At 41.7% G+C, this 22,100-nt stretch overlaps 1 protein-coding gene across 6 annotated transcripts in view; it reads left to right on the top strand.

Moving 5' to 3' along the window:
- The window catches only part of SNRK (SNF related kinase), a 66,719-nt gene extending 51,290 nt beyond the window's left edge, over positions 1-15,429 (top strand). For all 6 annotated transcript variants that reach the window (XM_055280985.2, XM_063636616.1, XM_055280995.2 and 3 more), the window contains 3 exons: positions 4,527-4,739; positions 7,583-7,717; positions 11,628-15,429. In XM_055280985.2, coding sequence (XP_055136960.1) covers positions 4,527-4,739; positions 7,583-7,717; positions 11,628-12,846 — 1,567 coding nt within the window. In that variant the 3' untranslated portion in view covers positions 12,847-15,429. The remainder of the gene's footprint in view (positions 1-4,526; positions 4,740-7,582; positions 7,718-11,627) is intronic.
- Positions 15,430-22,100: the final 6,671 nt, after the last annotated feature.

The following is a 22,100-nucleotide window of genomic DNA, read 5'->3' as shown; positions in this document are numbered from 1 at the left end:
CAATTTATATCAGTGAGGTAATGGCCCTCTTTAGTACTGCTTTTTTGCCTTAAAGTCAGTCTGTGTTGTCTAATTTTAGCCACACCAGTCTTCTGTTGGTTACCGTTTGTGTGCTGTATAGTTTTTCTTTCTTTTCTTAAACTTCCCATTGTCCTGGTTTTAAATACATCTTTTTTTAACAGGCGGGAGCCGAGTTTTTCTTTAATCCCATCTGATCATTTTTGTGTTTTAAATGGAGAGTTTATTCCATTTACATTTATTGTAGTCACTGATAGATGTAGATCTATTTATGCCATCTTTTTATATGTTTTATGTTTGTCCTACTTCAGTTTTTTTTTTCTTTTTACCCCATTATTCTTTGGAGTTGATGGAGGATTCCTTTCCTTTCCTTTCCCTTCCCCTTCATTCTTTCTTTTTCTTTCTTTCTTCCCTCCCTCCCTCCCCCTCCCTCTGCCCTCTGTTTCCTCCCTTCTCTCCTTCCTCCCTTCTTCCCTTTCCTCCCCTCCTTACCCTCCCTCCATCCTCTCTCCCTTGCTTTCTCCCTCCCTTGCTCTCTCCCTCTGTCCTCCCTCCCTCCCTCTCTTTCTTTTCTTAGACAGGGTCTTGCTTTGTTGCCCAGGCTGGAATACAGTGGTACAATCATACATAGCTCACTGCAGCCTTCAACTCCTGGGCTCAATTGATTGTCCTGCCTCAGCTTCCTGAGTAGCTAGGACTACAGGTGTGTACCACCATGCCTGGATAATATTTAAACTTTTTGTAGAGACTGGATCTCACTGTGTTGCCCAGACTGTTCTTAAACTCCTGGTCTCAAGAGATCCTCCAGCCTCTGCCTCCCAAAGCGCTGGGATTATAGACATGAGCTACCACGCCCTGCCAAGGTTTTTCTTTTTCCCTTCATTTGACTTTCCCCCTGAATTAGCTAGGAAGTTATAGTCTGTTATTTTAGTGATTTTTCTACCTGTTTTAACACAGATATACATTTTGTTTGTTTGTTTTTGTTTTGTTTTTGGGTTTTTTTTGAGACAGAATCTTGCTCTGTTGCCCAGGCCGGAGTGCAGTGGTGTGATCTCGGCTTGCTGCAAGCTCTGCCTCCCAGGTTCACGCCATTCTCCTGCCTTAGCCTCCTGAGTAGCTGAGACTACAGGTGCCTGCCACCACGCTTGGCTAATTTTTTTGTATTTTTAGTAGAGACGGGGTTTCACTGTGTTAGCCAGGATGGTCTCGATCTCCTGACCTCGTGATCCACCTGCCTGGGCCTCCCAAAGTGCTGGGATTACCGGCGTGAGCCACCACACCCGGCCAAATATACATGTTTTTATACCTTTTAAAATTATTTTTGAGATGGAGTCTCAATCTGTTGCCCAGGCTTGAGTGCAGTGACACTATCTTGGCTCCCCGCAGCCTCCACCTCCCGAGTTCAGGTGATTCTTGTGCCTCAGCCTCTGGAGTAGCTGGGATTACAGGCACACGCCACCACATCTGGCTAATTTTTTGTACTTTTAGTAGTGTTGGGGTTTCGCATTTTGCCCAGGCTGGTCTCGAACTCCTTAGCTCAGGCAGTCCACCTGCCTCAGCCTCCCAAAGTGCTAGGATTACAGGCATGAACCACTGTGCCCAGGGGCCTCATGTTTTTATACTTAACTTAACAAAATTTATAGCTTATTCTTATCTTTATTTTTTGGGAGGTGTGGGGGGAATGGTCTCACCCTGTCACCCAGGCTGGAATGCCTCAGTGCAATCATGGCTCACTACAGCCTCAACCTCTCAGCCTCCCAAGTAGCTGGGACCACAGGTACAAGCCACCACACTTGGCTAATTTTTTTTTTTATTTTTTTGTAGAGATGGTGTATTAGTCCATTTCATACTGCTACAAAGAACTGCTGGGTAATTTATAGAGGAAAGAGATTTAGTTGACTTGCAGTTCAGCATGGCTGGAGAGGCCTCAGGAAACTTACAGTCATGGCAGAAAGTGAGGGGGAAGCAAGGCACCTTCTTCACAAGGCAGCAGGAAGGAAAAGGAACTCAGGAGAAGCTACCGAACACTTATAAAACCATCAGCTTATCATCACTATCACAAGAACAGCATGGGGAAACTGCCCCCATGATTCATTTACCTCCACCTGGTCTCTCCCTTGACACATGGGGATTATGGGGATTATAAGGATTATAATTCAAAATTAGATTTGGGTGGCGACACAAAGCCTAATCATATCAGACAGTGTCTGATATGTTGCCCAGGCTGGTCTGAGACTCCTGGGCTCAAGCAACCCCTCTGCCTCAGCCTTCCAAAGTGCTGCGATGACGTGCATGAGCCACTGCATCCGGCGTCTTTATTCTCTTCTTGAACAACACAAAATCTTTAGAATATTTTAACTACCATCCAATATTTTAATAATTTTTCAAATGTCACAAAGTAGATACGATTATCATTCTACACAGTTAAAAATTTCATATTTACCCAGATGCTTGACAGAAACTGTTTACCCTTCCAAGTGGAATCACACTATCCTGTCAAAATAAAATTGTTCAGAATTTGTTTGGATGAGCATATGTTGGTGATAAGCATTCTTAGTTTTTATTTGGAATGTCTTCATGTTATGTATGCTCCTAAAAGATGGTTTCATTGAGTATAGAATTCTAGGTTGATACTTATTTTCTCTCAGCTCATGGAAGATACTATTCCACTGTTTTCTGGCACCCATTGTTGCTGTTGAGAAGTCAGCTGTCCATCTTATCATCTTCTTGTCTCTACGTAGGTGTCCTGTCTTCACTTAGGCTGCTTTAAGATTTTCTATTTATTGTGCTTAGGATGTGTTAGGCTTAGTGGTTCAAGATTTGTGTTCTTTGATGAATTTTGGAAAATTCTCAGCCATTATCTTTTCAAATACAGTTTCTTCCTCATTTTCTCATTTCCCTCACTCTGTCCTCTTCTTTTTATAAAACTGTTTTGTATTTCCTGTCTCAGTCTATTGATAGTTATTTCCTTAATTTTATCTTACATTAATTCTGTGTCTAATTTTTAAATTTTGTTTATTGATTTTGTTTTTAGTTACAGTGATTATTTTTCATTTTTAGAAGCCCTATTTAGTTTTTTCTCAATTGCCTAGTAATTTTATGTATAGTAGCTTCATTTATAGTACAAAGTACCATCTTTAGTTCCCTGGCTATATTTTCAAGATTCTCTTTCATGTCTTAAACATATTTAACACAGTTACATTTTATATCTGAAAATTTCAGTATCTGAAGTATTCGCATTCTAATTTTGCTTGTGTTTTCTAGGTCTTGCTGTTGGTACTTCGTTTCTTTTTTTTGACTGATATTCTTTGTAATATTATTTGGAGAATTACTTGAGGCTGGTTTTAAGTTACATTCCTACAGGAAGGGTCTGTATATTTACTTCTCTACTAGTTGCCTAGGAGTGCTTCCAGCTGAAAGCACTATAAATTAACTTCTGTGTACCACACAGATATCATTAGTTTGGAACACAGACTTATGTGAGGACCAGCTTGTAGTTAGAAGTTCTAAGTTATTTCTCATTTTTCATTTACCCTCACACTGAAGCTGGAGTCCTAGCTCTTTGCAAGGGCTCTAGTTGTACTATCTACCTTCAGTAGGCCTTACACATTATATTCTGTTACATGTACCCAACATAGCCTGTAAAGCTGAAGCAGAAACAGGCCAAAGGCCAGTTTTGTCATTCATTTCATAAGGGTTCTGCTTGTACTTCATTTTTAGTTGCTGTTACTTATTTATTCTGCCAAAATGGTGCCTTTAAATAAAATAGTTTCCTAAAAATACATTACATGGGCCAGGCACGGTGGCTCATGCCTGTAATCCCAGCACTTTGGGAGGCCGAGGCGGGCAGATCACTAGGTCAAGAGATCGAGACCATCCTGGCCAACATAGTGAAACCCTCTCTCTACCAGAAATACAAAACTTAGCTGGGTGTGGTGGCATGTGCCTGTAGTCCCAGCTACTTGGGAGGCTGAGGCAGGAGAATTGCTTGAACCCAGGAGTTAGAGGTTGCAATGAGCCGAGGTTGCGCCACTGCACTCCAGCTTGGCAACGGAGCGAGACTCCATTTCCAAAAAAAAAATATATATATATATATATATATATATATGGTATTTTAGTTGTTTTCATCAGAAGCATCATTCATTTTTTTCTGAAACAGGAGTGGGCTTGTATACTCTACTCTGTATGTCATTGCTGATCCTTGAATTTAATTCTGTTATGTCACTAAGCCAGCAGTGAATTCAAGAACAGATGTTGATACCTATAGTTAATTCTAGATGATAGGGAGCTCTTATTTGTGCATTTGGCTTATCAGTATACCAGGAGGTTGTGATTTTTTATTTTATGACTACAGTGGCACTAAATTTTTATTATTCCCATCTGCCCGACTGCCACCACTAGTCCACCTAATTGATGGTATAGGAAATCATTTTTATTAATAAAATGATCCATCATTACTAATCCTTGCAAGCAGTTTGCTTTAACAATGGACTTACCTTCCTTTCCAGCCTAATCACACGGATGCTACAGAGAGATCCCAAGAGAAGGGCTTCTTTAGAAGAGATTGAAAATCATCCTTGGCTTCAGGGAGTGGACCCTTCACCAGCCACAAAGTATAACATTCCCCTTGTGTCATACAAAAATCTCTCGGAAGAGGAGCACAACAGCATCATTCAGCGTATGGTGCTTGGGGACATAGCGGATCGAGACGCCATTGTAGAGTACGTCAATTCCCGTCAGTACAGAGGGCCACAGGTTTAGGATTCTTGGAATGGGCTCTGTCTGCTTAACACAGCCTTTGGACACCTGTGTAATAGATAAGAGTTCCCAGTTAGCAAAAGTTGTGTCATTTATCTCTAAAGTTTTTGGCCCAGGGCCTGACACAGGTTTTTTTTTGGTGTTTTGGTTTTTATGCTAGTGAACAAGTAAGCCATTGCTGGGTGGTGTCAGTGAGTGCTGTGGCCTTTTTCCCTTTCTATAGGGGTGGAATGAAACAGCTTGTTTTGTATCCCAGTATGTACCTTATCTGTAGCACTATTCTCATTCCTCTGTCTCCTTCTGGTCCCCAGTGAGTAGGGAGAACAGTACCACCTGCCTAGAGTCTTCTAAATCAGGAGTTGGTAAATGGTGCCGGCCACACATTTTTATAAGTGAAGTTTTATTGGGCCACAGCCATGCCCATTCATTTAAGTATTGTCAATGGTTGCATTGTGCTACAATGGCAGAGTGGTTGTGGGAGAGACCACATGGCCTACAAAGCCTGAAATATTTATTATCTGGCCCTTGAGAGCCCCTGCTGCAGCCACCTGGAGCCTGCAAGTTATACAAGTTGTTAATTACATCCTTTAAAACCAAAGCCAGTTTTTTTTTTTGTTTGTTTGTTTGTTTGTTTTTGAGACGGAGTCTCACTCTGTCTCCCAGGCTGGAGTGCAGTGGCACGATCTTGGCTCACTGCGAGCTCCGCCTCCCGGGTTCACGCCATTCTCCTGCCTCAGCCTCCTGAGTAGCTGGGACTACAGGCGCCTGCAACCACGCCTAGCTAATTTTTTCTATTTTTTAGTAGAGACGGGGTTTCACCATGTTAGCCAGGATGGTCTTGATCTCCTGACCTCGTGATCTGCCCGCCTTGGCCTCCCAAAGTGCTGGGATTACAGGCGTGAGCCACTGTGCCCAGCCCCAAAGCCAGATTTTAATAAACGGTTTGGAATCAAAGATAATACAGAGGAAAGATGCATTTGCTTTGTTCTGATAATGATTAATTTCTGTAAGAGGTCCTGACTCTAAAAACAAGGAATATTTCCACAAATTAAAGGTCAGAGGTTATTTAATGTGTTGAATGAAACAGTTGGGTATGTTGGAAAGAGAGTATGCTCTAGGAGGCAAAAAAGGGGCTCCCATCAGGAGGGCCCTTTCAGGATTTGATCCAGTTCCCTGACTTCGGGGAAGAGAAGCCTGTGGGCTGGACCTGCAGACCCCTGCCTTGTGTCTTCTTGCCACCCACAATGCCCACTGGGAGGCTCTGATCCCTGAGAAGGGTAGTGTTTGTATAAAGGACACTTTAGAGTGTTTTACATTACTGGAAAGAAAGGTTTATAAAAATAAACCCAGGTTCTTAATTTTGGTTTAAGCACAAATTTCTATAAGTTTCCAAATGTATTATGGTTCTTTACAGTATTGACTCACAGCTACTTAAATGACCTAAACATGTGGCGGAGATGGGACACTTGCTGTTTCTGCTACAGACACTCACTTTTGGAATGTGTGGAAAATGATTTTTCACTTTTGAGTGGGTAAAAGGCTGTTTATCTCTCTGAACTGGCCTTACGTTCTTAGCTTAAATAAATACATACATGCAGTAGTGTCATCTAGAACTACTTAATTAATATAAATTCAATGATAAATCCAAAAGGTAGTGCCATTTACATGGTTCAGGTGACTCCAGTTTGTCAGTTTGCTGGTTTCCCGATAGCTGGGTGAGCCAGTCTTGCTGTCCTCTCAGCTAGCCTCACTCCGTGCTTGCTGCTCACATCATGAGAAGCTGCTCGTTCTGAGGGTGACTCCTGAGTTCCAGCACACACCTTTCTCTCACAATACATTTCCAAACCCAGGCCAACTCCTGTATTTAGTACTTTGCTGAAGAAACTAATAAGTCATTCTACCCTTGAATTTTACCTTGGACAATTCCTTTGGAATCTCATGCCTCAGCCTGCCCTGCCCCCATTAGTTGTGACCCCAGTGTACATTTTGAAAAATGGGGTCTCTTGCTTCTTTCCTAAGTGTTCATTGTGTCAGTATTTTCAGTAACTACAGAAAGTTTCTGAAAACCATAGTTATGTATTTCCTGGCCTCGTGGGATCCGCCAAAGCACACTCCTAGTGTGTCCTGTGACAGGTCAGCTACAAAAGAGTGGGCAGGGCTGTGGGCCTTGTTGGGCCTTGTGTCCCAGCACCTTGTCTAGCCAGACTAGGTACTCGGTGAACATTACTTTTTAAATGGATGAATGACTACATTGATTTTATTCAAAGCGATTGATGGTGACATGCTTTCAATTTCTTTGATAATTCCGTAGTGTCTAAATTGCCAGTAAATGCAGAGGGAGTATGAAAATAAAAACATTTTCTAAGTTTTCTGACTGATATTCGTACTTCAGTGCACATCCATGTAACACAGACCTCGTCTTCATGTACTTCTGGTGGAAGCAAGTAAGCCACCCGAACAAATACAAACACTGTACACACAAATTCAAATTTTGAATAATGCGTGCACTCATTATCTTATGTGTCTAAAACTGACGTCTAACTCAGCTGCTGTTGCCATTTTGGATTTTTGTCTCATTTATGAAAAATCTTCATAAAAATATGAACATTTTTATGCACTGGTTTTTAGAATTTTGAGTGACCTAAATAACTACTAGTTTGGTTTTTTTCTGGTTTGCATTTTTTGCATAATTTTTAAGATTCCAGCCATTGAATTTAACTTGCTTGCACTTTAAAAAATCAATTCTGCTTCTTGTAAAAAACCTCCTGATAATGGCTGACATTTGCTCTCACCTTGTTTTCCTCAGAGCCCTGGAAACCAACAGATATAACCATATCACAGCCACATACTTCCTGCTGGCTGAAAGGATCCTGAGAGAAAAGCAAGAGAAAGAAATACAGACCAGATCTGCAAGCCCGAGCAATATCAAGGCCCAGTTTAGGTGAGAAAAAAAATCTTCACTGATTTTAGTAAGTTTAACGTTTTGAAATAGCGAACTTTTTTTTTTTTTTAATGCTTCCTAACTCTTTGGGGCAAGAGAGTACAAATAGTGATGACGGCCTCATTGGAGAGGCCACACATGGGCTCTTCAGGTGTACATGAGGGTCTGGGTTCCCTCATCACCAGGGATGCCATCCCCTCCTGGGCTCAGTGGGGACCGGGGCTGTGTCTGTTGGCATGGTCAGGAAAACATGTTTGGAGAAGCAGACTCAAGCCAGAGTGTCTTGCTAGTTATTTTCATTAAATTCTTCCAAATCCAACATGTATTAATCTGTTATTTTCTTTAGTTTTTCATTCTAGGAACAAGGCTGAATTTTCCCTCAGTTATTTGAAGTAATTTTTAAAATTAAATAGAGTATTGCTGTGCCACAGTGTTCTCTCAGGATTTCCGGGATTGGATAGTCACATTAGCTAGTTGATTTCTTAGCTGCTTGACCTTGGGAGGTTGCTTAACCTCTCTATGACTTAGCTGCCCGATCTGTAAAACAAAAGTAACAATGCTATTTACCTCATGGGGTTGTGGAGAGGAATGATGAATTAATATATATAAAGCACTTAGAACCAGGGCTTTGTGTGTTTGCCGTCACTGCTGGGAATATTTTACCACCATTGTCTTCACTAAAGTCATGGACGTGCTGCTCCCCAAGCCTTTTCTAACCCCCTCTCTCCTCCTCCTCCTCCTCCTCTCCCCCAACCTTCCCACCTTGCTTTTTCTTCTGCCAGAGTAACTTTCCACTTAAAATCAAAGCATGGAAAGGGCTTAACTTTTTTCATTATCATTATGAAATTTATTTCGAGTTTATCTTTACGCACTCAGATAAAGTAACCCATAGAACTGTAGTTCAAAAACAGAAGAGTGCTCCTGATTCTGAGTAAATCTGTGTGTACTTCCAAATATTTATGAATGTATGTGTGTGAATATTATTGTGAATAATATTATTGTAAAAGATTAAGAAAGCCATTTCGATTTTAAGTTACTTGCAGTTGGCTCGCCACGTGAACTTTGTTGCTTGGGTAGAGTGGCAGAGTAGGGGGAGGGAAACATTCCCAGCTTGCCAAACAGTAAAGATTTAGAAGTCTAGTTTAACTAGAACATGAATTTAGTAACTCTATTCATATCTTGGATGCATTCCTCTGTAATAAAAACTAGGCACACTGTCTAGTGTCTGCTTAGAAGAGGACTGAACCCAGGGAGTGAGGAGATTCTTGGGGATGAGATAAACCAGAGACTGATGCTCAGAGGTTACGGTCAACCTAGTCCTGACCCGAGCTCCCTGGCAAGAAAGAGTAACCCTAAGGCAGATCATCACTACTCGCCAGGTGCACCGAGACTGGAGCTACCACCAGGCTTCTGGAAAAGAATATTTAGATTTGAACTCTCTTCTATTCAGTGAAACATACCAGAACTCAGTCTAAAGCTGATTGTATATGTGAGACCAACATTAGCTATAAAGAAATAGTAGGCCAGGCACAGTGGTTCAACCCTTTGGGAGGCCAAGGTGGGAAGATCCTTTGAGCCCAGGAGTTCATGAGTAGCCTGGGCAACATAGACCCTGTCTCTATAAAAATTAAAAATAAAAAAACTTTTTAAATACCAGAGCTTTCTGAACTGTTTTCCTTTTGCTGTCATGGAGACTGAAGTGGAGGAGCTATGAGCGCCTTTTTTTCTAAGGCACAGGGCCCACTGGCAGTGGCAGTGTCTCCTGACTTGCCTTCTCTTTGTTGTCACTGTAATGTTATTGACAAGACCCTGGACCTCCCTTGGTTCCATTGCTGGGTGGTATGCCTTGTGGTCAGAATGACCTAGGAGGTAGAAACCTGGACTGAGTCAGGAGACTGTATTTAAAATGGCAACTAGCTGGGCAGGGATGGAGGAAGGGCAGGCCAGTGAGAGCCACAGCCACAGAGAACAGATACATGCTCTGTGGCCAGTGGGTAGTCTGGAAGAATCTGTGACAGGCCGGTTGAGATGGGTGGTTAACAGCAGACTGATATCCAGCCTCCTAGCCGGGCTGGGTGTCTTCACAAGCACTTTGGTAGGCAGAAAGAAACAGGGATTTGGCCTGCAGGTTCTGGAGTCCAGGGCAGGGTCCTAGACCTGGAATTGAGTGAGAACACAGGGACTCCACTAGAGAATGAAATCCCAGATGCCATCTCAGGAATGCAGGTATGAGACGTGACTTAGCTGAAAGGAGTGGTGTTGGTACAGATAGGATCCTGCAGCAGCGAGGTGGTGTGGTATTGGGAGTTGTCAAATCAAGTAGCTTAAGGTTTCTTAAATTCTAGAACAGATTCTGTTTCAGATACAGTAGCATTAACTTTGTTAAAAATATGAATAATTGTAGGGCTGCCCCAGTACATTCGTATGGAAGAACATGAGGTCTGAGAGAAGGGCCTAGGCATTTAGAATTATTTCTAATTGAGAACTCTTATGACTGACTGTGTCCGGGGCCTGTCTGCAGACTCCAGAGACTCTTCCTCCAGCCTGCCCTGTAGAGCCGAGGACAGCACTTTTGGAACTCTCTAGGGAGGAGCCAGATAGCAGGGTAGACATCTCATAGACTGCACGCAGATAGTTGTGGAGTGGAAAACCAAGAAGTTAACCCATAAGCAGATAGTTCTGGAGTGGAAAACCAAGAAGTTAACCCATAAGCAGGACGTGGCCACACAGCGTTAGCCATTGCTCGGTTATGACCACTTCAGAGAATACTGCTTCTTAGCTTCAAATTAAAATTTTTTTTTAACGACAGGTTTATTTTATTAAAGGGGAACCTGTGCAAAACAAAAGAAAACTTGCACATAGCAAGTCTAGTAGATATTCCACATACAGTGGCCACTGGTAAAATTTTGTTCCTGCTTTATTATTATGACCATATGACTATCCCCCTTGGGGAGAAAGGATAGTTGACAGAGATGTTTATTCAGAATAGCAGCTAGAGAGCCTCATTTAAAAAATTCATCTTCTTTGGGTACCAAGCAGTATTCTTGTTACTTTGGCAACTCCAGCTCCAGGTTGGGAGATAAAATGAAAGTTTAAATAATGGCGAATTTTGTTATTCACTACTCTTGTATGGGCATTTAAAAATATACTTATTTAAGGCTGGCACGGTGGCGTGCGCCTGTGGTCCCAGCTATTCGAGAGGCTGAAGTGGGAGGATTGCTTGATATCCCAGGGGGTCAAGGCTGCAGTGAGCTGTATTCATGCCCTTGCACTCCAGCCTGAATAACAGAGTGAGACCCTGTCTCAAAGACAGATATTTATATTTAACTTAGTGAGTTTTTTTAATTGGAGAAGAGATTTTTATATGATTTTGTATGATGTATATGTGTTATACGTATAACTTTTTTAAAATTCAGATCCATTAAACTGTTTCCATTTCATTTTATAAACACCAAGTTCTTACCCCATGGTAAAATCAGGAGCCCTGGAAATTTCAGGTGAATTTTATTTGTAGTAATATACCTTTATGTGATCTAAGAACCAAAGAAACAAAACGTGGTGTTCAGGTTTTGCTTTGCCAATAACCTCCATGGGCTTTAAAAAATGTTTGTCTTGTAGTTTAAAGCTTTTGTATAGAAAAGATGGAGTAGCTCTTTGCCCTATTTTCTTTTCTGACAGCTGTGATGAAGTTGTCACTTGGCCAATAAGCCACGGACTGAACCATGTTTCAAAACCACATTTGCCCTTCTGGTGGCCTTGCTGATGTTTACAGGATGTTGAATGGGTTTGCAAGGCTGCTGCTTTTTTCTTTAAATCTGTAGATTTTGTCCCAGTAAGTTCTATGTAATATACTTTACTATCATCTGCATAATGATTATACGGCTTTTTTTCCCCCCAATCTGTTACATAGGCAGTCATGGCCAACCAAAATTGATGTACCCCAGGACCTTGAGGATGACCTCACGGCCACTCCTTTGTCCCACACGACTGTCCCTCAGTCTCCTGCTCGGGCTGCTGACAGTGTCCTCAATGGCCACAGGAGCAAAGGCCTGTGTGACTCAGCTAAGAAAGATGACCTCCCCGAGTTGGCTGGACCAGCACTCTCTACGGTGCCACCCGCAAGCTTAAAACCCACAGCCAGTGGGCGGAAGTGTCTGTTCAGGGTGGAAGAAGATGAAGAGGAAGATGAGGAGGACAAGAAACCCATGTCCCTCTCAACACAAGTGGTTTTGCGCCGGAAGCCATCTGTGACCAACCGCCTGACATCCAGGAAGAGTGCACCCGTCCTCAACCAGATCTTTGAGGAAGGGGAATCTGATGATGAGTTTGACATGGATGAGAATCTGCCTCCCAAGTTGAGCAGGTTAAAGATGAATATAGCTTCTCCAGGTACAGTTCACAAACGCTACCACCGGAGGAAAAGTCAGGGCCGGGGCTCCAGCTGCAGTAGTTCGGAGACCAGTGATGATGATTCTGAAAGCCGGCGGCGGCTCGATAAAGATAGCGGGTTCACCTACTCCTGGCACCGCCGGGATAGCAGCGAGGGGCCCCCTGGCAGTGAGGGGGATGGCGGGGGCCAGAGCAAGCCGAGCAATGCCAGCGGAGGGGTGGACAAGGCCAGCCCCAGCGAGAACAATGCTGGTGGGGGCAGCCCCTCCAGCGGCTCGGGTGGCAACCCCACCAATACATCGGGTACCACACGCCGCTGTGCCGGCCCCAGCAACTCCATGCAGCTGGCCTCTCGCAGTGCTGGGGAGCTCGTTGAGAGCCTCAAACTCATGAGCCTCTGCCTCGGCTCCCAGCTTCATGGGAGCACCAAGTACATTATTGATCCACAGAATGGCTTGTCATTTTCCAGTGTGAAAGTCCAAGAGAAATCTACGTGGAAAATGTGCATCAGCTCCACAGGGAATGCAGGGCAGGTCCCTGCAGTGGGCGGCATAAAGTTTTTCTCTGACCATATGGCCGATACCACCACTGAATTGGAACGGATAAAGAGCAAGAACCTGAAAAATAACGTGCTGCAGCTACCTCTGTGCGAAAAGACCATCTCTGTGAACATCCAGCGGAACCCTAAGGAGGGGCTGCTGTGCGCATCCAGCCCAGCCAGCTGTTGCCATGTCATCTGACTGTGGCCCCATCTGGCCGCTGGCACGCTTCCTGCTCGGAGCAGTGAAGACCGGCTCACTTCACTGTTCCCATTTGGTTTTACTATTTTAAAGTGGGCGTTAGGAGCAATTATTTATTACCTTTCCATTTGTTCGCCTGATGATGTGACAATGCATGGTCTTTGTGCATGCTGCTAGACACTTCTTTTCCAGCCGAAAAGCCTATTATGTAATTTTTACATTCATAATTTTAATGTGGATGATCAGGATTAAATCAAGATGTATATCTGGAACCTCTTATAAATGGAGCACTTAGAAATTTGATGTTCTGCACTTAACCTAGAGAGAGAAAAAATGCTTTTCTTTGTGAAAAATCTGAATTCCTGTCCTGACCTTCTGTGATGTGGAAACTCTGGGCTCAGAGACACACTCTGGTGTCTGAGACAGAACCAAAGCAATAACGTTGTGATGCCCACAGGCCTGGAGCCAGCTAGCGACCTTGTGCCGCCCAGCTGTCCATGGCCCGTGCAGAGCAGAGGACAGTGAGTGTCTGCACTGAGAACCTTAAACCACAGTTGAACATACCCACACCTGTTTGTCTTAAGCTATAGTGTAAAAACAAAGTTTGGGCTCTGAAAATTTTAACTGAAAAAGATTTCCTTGTTTTTGTAATAAGTGAGATAAAGTACTTAGATTTATAAGGCAGCTTCCCCTGTAGTGATAAATTACAAGCAGACAATCTTATTTTGTAATGTGATGAAGTGATGATGTCTTAACTCTACTTAGAGAGTGTATGTCTGTCTAACAGAACAAAAAGATGCTCTGTGTAAATTCCTTCCTGTAAGGCACACTGCAGGATTTCCATGTAGATAGAAGAACTATAGGGCCTAGTACAGAAGGTGCACACAAATGTTGGCAAAGTCAAAACCCATGAATTAAAATCTGCTGGGATTTGGGTTTTAGGAGTTTGGTAATTAGGTTATCTCTTTTGTTATTTTCATTCAGTTATATCCTTTGGCTCAGCTAGCTTTGAAATTGGCTGATGAAAAAATATACATAAAAGGGTAAAATTCACACATACAGCAACAAAAATGCACAAAGCCTGCTTTGTAACTTTTTTTTCTGGAATTGTTTTTCACTTTGCCTTTTCCTGCCAAAACAATAATCAAAGAACTCTTACTTTAACCTATTCCTGTACAAAGACTGTTTTTGACCAGATAATCATCTGTTGTGGCATTCTATCTTGTAGGACACTGTATATTGCAAATTGCTGATTATGGAAGGGGCCAGTTGCTGTTTTTTCATGCAGTGCCCTGGGAGTCTTAAAAGCAGTGCTTAGCAACATTGGTGATAGAATGTGGCTGGGACCCAGGGCCCTTCCCCACTCTTCAGCCCTGCGTCATGTCTCTGAGGTGACGGACTGAGACGCATCTGGTCCTGTAATTCAGAGAGTGGGCAGATCACCAAAGAACTGCGTTGCTGTGGTCACTGTTTCTTCAAGTACACACTGACTCTGCTACTTTAGGATAAATATATTTTACTCAGAACTCTGAATTTCACAGTATACTTACTAAACTAAGTAAAAATGATACTTAAAATACTTATTTTACTTTCTAGACCTAGGCTAGATATGTTTTAAGCTACAGCTCTAGTTCATTGTGATATTTATAATTTGAAAGCTATGAGAATAGATGTGTGGGTGAAGCCATAGAACATATTTGCTTGAAATTCTTGAGCAGGGATCTTATAAAGGGCCAGAAATAAGATGTGTGGTTCACATAGATAGTGAGCATAACATCTGTATTAAACGTAGGAGAGAAGTTTATAAAGGGCATTGGCAATAAACTCTTTGTTGCAGCTGTTTTCCAAGCAGTGTAAATACTTTTTCCTGTGATTATGTATAGCCTTGGAATGGCACCTTTTAACTAACCCATATGTGTTTGGTTTCAATGGTTTTTTTATATTCAGATGTATATATGGTGCTCACTTTAGGATCAGCAGTGTTGACCATTTATGCTGCATAGCTGTATTATAGCCTTATTAGTTGTGTGGTTGACCCTTGGGGTATACAAATGTCAGTCTGAGTGGTGTCTTACTCCTTTGTTTATAAGTGAATGATTGTGCATGTTTTGTATGTCATAGTATGTCGTCACATAAAAGGGAGGGAGCGAAAAACCATTACATTAAGATAATATTGGACCAAACTACTTACTTGCTCTAAACAGTTACTTGTACCCCTTAACCTGTCTTCAAAAGTTGCATATAGTTACAGTAGTGTATAAATTAAATATTGTGGAAAAACAGTTAGTCTTGTATTTTTCTGTATGTGTGTATATATATAATTATGTACTTCTGGCAATTCTATCTGTATTTAAAGATGTGACAATCTTGACACCAATTTTAAGAATAGCTGTGAGACCGAATTAAAGATAATCCCTACCAAGTGAAAATTGATGTGTGTTAAGAGGGTACAGAATTATCAACTGATTTGGTCAGTTGCTTCCAATGCTGGTTGATTTCCCTCATTGTGTAAACATTGACAGGTATGTGACAAATGGGAAAATCCAAATAATAAAGTGACATATTGGTGTTCAGCAATATAAACCGTGTCCTGTGTTGTATTGCTTCTCCTGAGTGCAGCTTTGTGTGATCCCACCTCAGTTAGACCCCGCCTCCTCCACGCCCTGTGCCTGCACCACCAGATGTGGCTGAAAAAGTACAGTCATTATTATGTTTAAACTCATGGCCACAAATAAGAGGTGGGGCCAGGGTACCCATTAAGTATTCTTTATTTCTCTATTTCATCTCCTTTCCTCACTCTGCTGGTCACCATGCTGCCTAATTGAATAGAGGGAAGCAATGAGAACTGCCGCAAGTTCCCACCTTTGCCTTCCTCCCTCCCTTCATATACATTCACATGCCCTGCCCTTCCTCCTATTACTGTGATTCCAAGGTCAGCTACTCTTACTCAGTTCTCACAACCATTACCATAATCGACTTTTACACCGCCCCCCCCCGCCCCCCGCAAGGAAATCTTGTGCCCTTTGGTATACTTTACCTTGTCTGCAACTCCCTTTACTCCAGCCTCATGCAACCACTTCCTGCGATCAATTTTCAACCCCATGTTAGAATCTGATGAATTGCTCACTCTTCCTTATGAACTTCCCATCTTTCAGTATCTCACTTCTGCCTTGCTGCTCTTCAAGTCCACTGGTCCTTCCTCATTCTTCCAGCCTCTAAATTTGGAATGTCCCAAGGTTCAATTCTGGACCCCTGCTCTATCTGCAGTGACTCCTGATCTCATTTAGTCAGTATCTATATGCTGATAGAAGCCCAAAACATATTTAGCCCATATACCCTGGGAACACTGGATTTCAACTATCTATTTGACATTTCTACTTGGATGTGTCTGTGTGTCTACAGCATCTCAATTTTTACAAGTTCAAAACTCCTAATCTTTCCCCTCAAATCCTTTTACCTAATGCACCCATCTTCATAAATATCATCAACTCCTAGCCTTCAGTAGTTTCATTCAAGCTGGAAATCTTGGTGTCATCCACTTTTTCATCCCAACATTCAGTTTATGAGCAAATCTTAAACTTGCCTTTCAAAGTTGACTGCTTCTCATTGCCACCACCACTACCACTCTAGTCCATGACACTCAACTGTAAATGCCTCTTAAAGGGTTTCCCTGCATTTGCCCTTGTCCTTCTCATTTATTTTCCACTTAGCAGTATGAGAGATCATTTTAAAGGCTAAATCATACCATGTTTTGAAAGGTGTTTAGTTTCCAAATATTTGGGGTTTTCCCACATAGGTTTCTATAATTTTTAGTTTAATTCCATTTTTATCAGTGTGTGCTTTCTATAGTTTAAATCTTTTGAAATTACTGAAACTTGTTTTATGGCCCAGCATACGACCTATCTTGGTGAATGTTTCCTGAGTGCTTGGAAAGTGCTATTAGTGGAGTGTCCTATACATGTCAGTTCGTTCAAGTTGGTTGATAATGTTCAAGTTTTCTATATTCTTACTGATTTTCTGTCTCAATTATTGAGGAGTGTTGAAATCATAGTTGTGGATTTGTCTATTTCTCCTTTTAGTTCTAGCAGTGTTATTTTAGAAAATTTGAAGCTCTGTTGTTTGGTACATATGCATTTAAGATTGTTATGTCATATCAATGAATTTTTATCCCTTTCCTCATGAAATGTTCCCTCTTTATGCCTGGTAAATTATTTGTTCTGAAATCTACTTTGTGTGATAGTGATATAGTCACTCCAGCTTTCTTTTGACTTGTGAGAATATATCTTTTTCCATTCTTTACTGTTAACCTATTGTGTCTTTATGTTTAAGGTTTGTTTTTTGTAGATATCATATAGTTTGAGCTTGCTTTTTTATCCCTTCAGCAAATGTCTGTCTTTGATTGAGGGTTTAGATGTATTACATTTAGTGTAATGGTCAATATGGTTGAGTTTAAACCTACCTAGTTTTCTATTTGTCTCATCTGTTCTTTTTCCCTCTTTTACTACCTTGTTTTGGTTTAACTGAGCACCTTTTGTTACTCCATTTTATCTCTGCTATTGGCTTATTGGCTGTAACTCTTGTTTTTCAGTGGGTGCTATAAGATTTGCAATACATGTCTTTTATTATATCACAGTCTATCTTAATATATCACTTCATGTAGTGTATAAAAACCTTACAACTGTATGCCTCTATTTTCCTCTTCCTGTTCTTTATACTACTGTTGTCATACATTTTATTTTTGTATATGTATAAATATTGTTTTAACTAGTTTTTAAGGGATTAAACATGGGTTGGGGGGAGTATTTTAGCTACATATTTGTCATTTGCAGCACTCTTCATTTCTTTGTGTAGATCCAGACTTTGGTTTTCCTTCTGCCTGTAGAACATTCTTTAACATTTCATATAATGCAGATCTGCTGGCATTACATTCTGTCAGCTTTTGCTTTGAAAAATTATTTTTCCTTTATGAAAGATATTATCATTGGGTATAAAAATTCTTGATTGATTTTTATTGCAATGCTGGACACTGAATTTTACATTGTTGAATGCTGGAATTTTTTGTATTCATGTGAGAAGTGTTAGATTTCATTTTGGAATGCAGGTATTTAAAATCATTGGATCCTTCATATCTCACTTTTAAACTGTTAGGGCAGATCCTGAGCAGTCTTCAGTCTAGGGCTAATTTGGCCCACTACTGAGGCAATACCTCCCTAGGGACTCTACTGGGGCTTTTCTGCTCCGGCTGGTAGGAACATGAACTATTCCCAGCCTTGGGTAAGTTCTGAGCATTGTTCAGCCTGCTGCTTTCCAGTGGTTCTTTCTCCAGCCTCAGGTAGTTTTCTCATAAGTACTGATCAGTACTCAACCAAAGACCACAGATTTTCTTTTGGAGCTTGCTCACTATCTGTGCAGCTCCCTCCTCTCTGCCCTGCACATTGATCTTGAACTTCAAACTACCTGCTCAACTCAACCAGACTATTTGGGCTCTCCCTCTCTGTGTTCTGGCAACTGCCTTTGGGCAGTGAGCTGGGGCATTCAACTCAGGGCTCACCTCATTTGCCTCCCTTCTCTCGGGGTGACAGCCCTATGCTGTCTGTTGCTCAATGTCTGGAAACTATTGCTCCATATATTTTGTTTGGTTTCCTAGTTTAAGGCAAGAGGGTCAATCAAATTCCTCTAATTCCATCCTGGCCAGAAACAGCAGTCTAAATAGTGGGTCACTCCCCTGCTCAAAATCCTTCCATGGCTTCCCATCTCAGATTTAAAAGTTTAATCCTTGTGTGGTGGCCCACAAGGCCCTAGTCTGTCCTCTGCCCCAGTTACCACATCTGCTCCTCTCAACTTGCTCATTCAGCTCTGGCTGCAATAACCTCCTTGCTAGTCCTTGAACAGGCCAAACACAGGAGATGTCAGACTTCGGGTGGTTGTTAATCCATGGCCTTTCTGCTCTCTACAGCTGCTCAGCAGGGATGAGGTTTCTCAGACTTCTGGGATCTGGGGAGAGACAGATGAGAAGGGGAAATAGGATGCAGCCCTTTTTGAGCTATTAGGGCCTAAGGACATTGTGACTACCAGGGAGAGAGTCATGTTTTTCAGGACCTCTGAATCCAGGACTAAGCACTTGCTGGACACCTCACTCTGAGCAAGGTGTTACAGATTGGCAAGTCAGAAGAGAAAAAAATGAATCGTGGTTCTTGCCAGTTCTTAATGCCCTTGGAGAATAAGATGGTGATTTAAATTAGCACAAGTTGATGGATCAGAGGTGGTGATGTGTCTGCACAGCACCGCTATCGGGGTCAGGGAATTCGAAGAAGGGCAAAGCAGGGAGGGAGAATGCAGAGAGTGGAGAACTGAAGAGTGTGAGCAGGGCTCCAATCATCTGGAGGTCCCTGTGTGAGCCACAGGAGGTAGCAGTGGACTTTGCTGAGAGAGCATTCATTTTGCTTCTTGATTCCTTTATCCTTTTACAAGGACTCCAAGGTTTCTGGATTAGAAGATGGAAAGAGTGGGGGTTGGGGTGGGGCCACTGGTAGAGTCACTAAGGGGAACACCAGCATGAAGGTGGAAACAAGACTGAGTCAATGTCCTGCTGGCAGAGCTGGCTTCATGTGTGTATGTGACCTGTATACTCATTTGGGAGCACCACACTTAGAAGAGTCCCACACTAAGTTCGATGCTCTGCTGTTGTTTTAAAATTCATTGCCACATGGCACATACTCTAAAATTGATCACACAATTGGAAATAAAACAATCGTCAGCAAATGCAAAAGAAGTGAAAACATACCAATGACTCTCTTGGACCATGGTGCAATAAAATTAGAAATCAAGACTAAGAAAATTGCTCAAAACCATATGATTATACATGGAAATTAAATAACCTGCTCCTGAATGACCTTTGGGTAAATAATGAAATTTAGGCAGAAATTAAGAAAGCTACCAGAAGACAAGAAATAACCAAAATCAGAGCTGAACTTAAGGAGATTGAGACACAAAAAAACATTCAAAAGATTGAATCCAGGCATTGTTTCTTTGGAAACATTAATAAAATCGACTGCTAGCTAGAATAATAAAGAGCAAAAGAGAGATGATCCAAATAAACACAATTAGAAACAACAAACAGGATATTACCACTGACCCCACTGAAATGCAGATAACCATCAAAGAATATTATGAACACCTCTATGCACACAAACTAGAAAATCTAGAAGAAATGGATAAATTTCTGAATACATACACCCTCCCAAGACTGAACCAGGAAAAAACTGAATCCCTGAACAGACCAATAATGAGCTCTGAAATTGAATCAGTAATAAATAGCCTACCACCCCCAAAAAGCTCAGGACCAGACAGATTCACAACCAAATTCTACCAGATGTACAAAGATGAGCTGGCACCATTCTTACTAAAACTATTCTTAAAAATTGAGGAGGAAGGACTCCTTCCTAGCTCATTCTTTGAGGCTAGCATCATCCTGATACCAAAACCTAGCAGAGACTCAAGAAAACTTCAGGCCAATATCCTTGATGAACATTGATGCAAAAATCCTCAACAAAATGCTGGCAAGCCAAATCCAGCAGCACATCAAAAAGCTTATCCACCACGATCAAGTAGGCTTCATCCCCAGAATTCAAGGTTGGTTCAACATATGCAACTCAATAAATGTGACTCATCACATAAGCAGAAATAAAGACAGAGACCACATGATTATCTCAATAGATGCAGAAAAGGCTTTCAACAAAATTCAACACCCTTTCATGTTCAACTCTCAATAAACTAGGTATTGAAGGAACATACCTCAAAATAATAAGAGTCATCTGGCCAGGCATGGTGGCTCACGCCTGTAATCCCAGAACTTTGGGAGGCTGTGGCTGGCGGATCATGAGGTCAGGAGTTCAAGACCAGCCTGGCCAACATGGTGAAACCCCGTCTCTACTAAAAATACAAAAATTAGCTGGGTTTGGTGGCACGTGCCTGTAGTCCCAGCTATCTGGGAGGCTGAGGCAGAAGAATTGCTTGAACCTGGGAGGCAGAGGCTGCAGTGAGTGGAGATCATGCCACTGCACTCCAGCCTGGGCAACAGAGTGAGACTCTATCTAAAAAGTAATGATAATAATAATAAGAGCCATCTATGACCAACCCATAGCCACATCATACTGAATGGACAAAAGCTGGAGCATTTCCCTTGAAAACTGGCACAAGACAAAGATGTCCTCTCTCACTACTCCTATTCAACATAGCATTAGAGGTCCTGGCCAGGGCAAGTCCTGGCAAGAGAAAGAAATAAAGGGCATCCAAATAAGAAGAGAGGAAGTTGAACTATCCCTGTTTGCAGACACATGATTCTATATCTAGAAAACCCCATAGTCTCAGCCCAAAAGCTCGTTCAGCTGATTAACAACTTTGGCAGTCTCAGGAAACAATATCAATGTACAAAAATCACTAGCATTCCTATACATCAACAATAGACAAGCCAAGAGCCAAATCAGGAAGGCAATCCCATTCACAATTGCCACAAAAAGAATAAAATGTCTAGGAATACAGCTGATCAGGAAGGTGAAAGATCCTCTACAATGAGAACTACAAAATACGGCCAGAGGTTGCAGTGAGCCGAGATTGCACCACTGCACTCCAGCCTGGGCGACAGAGTGAGACTCCTTCTGAAAAAAAAAAAAAAAAAAAAAAAAAAAAAAAAAAAAAAAAAAAAAAAACAAAAAAAAAACCAAAAGCAAACAAACAAACAAAAAACACTGCTCAAAGAAATCTGAGATAACACCAACAAGTGGAAAAACATTTCATGCTCATAGATAGGAAGAATCAATATCATTAAAATGGCCATACTGTCTAATGCAATTTACAGGTTCAATGCTATTCCTATCAAAATACCAATGACCTTCTTCACAGAACTAGAAAAAACTATTTTAAAATTCTCATGGAACCAAAAAAGAGCCTGAATAGCCAAGGCAATTCTAAGCAAAAAGAACAATGCTGGAGGCATCATGCTAACTGATTTCAAACTATATTACAGGGCCACAGTAACCAAAACAGCATGGTACTGGTATCAAAACAGAAACACAGACCAATGGAACAGAATAGAGAGTCGAGAAATAAGTCTGCACACCTACAACCATCTGATCTTTGACAAAGCTGACAAAAACAAACAATGGGAACGGACTCCCTATTCAGTAAATGGTACTAGGATAACTGGTTAGCCATATGCAAACCGAAACTGGACCCCTTCCTTACACCATATACAA

Source organism: Symphalangus syndactylus, chromosome 1 (genome assembly GCF_028878055.3).
Source record: "Symphalangus syndactylus isolate Jambi chromosome 1, NHGRI_mSymSyn1-v2.1_pri, whole genome shotgun sequence".
Classification (NCBI taxonomy): Eukaryota; Metazoa; Chordata; class Mammalia; order Primates; family Hylobatidae; genus Symphalangus; species Symphalangus syndactylus.
Note: the sequence above shows the minus strand (reverse complement) of the source record. Positions and strands in the feature narration are given on the sequence as shown.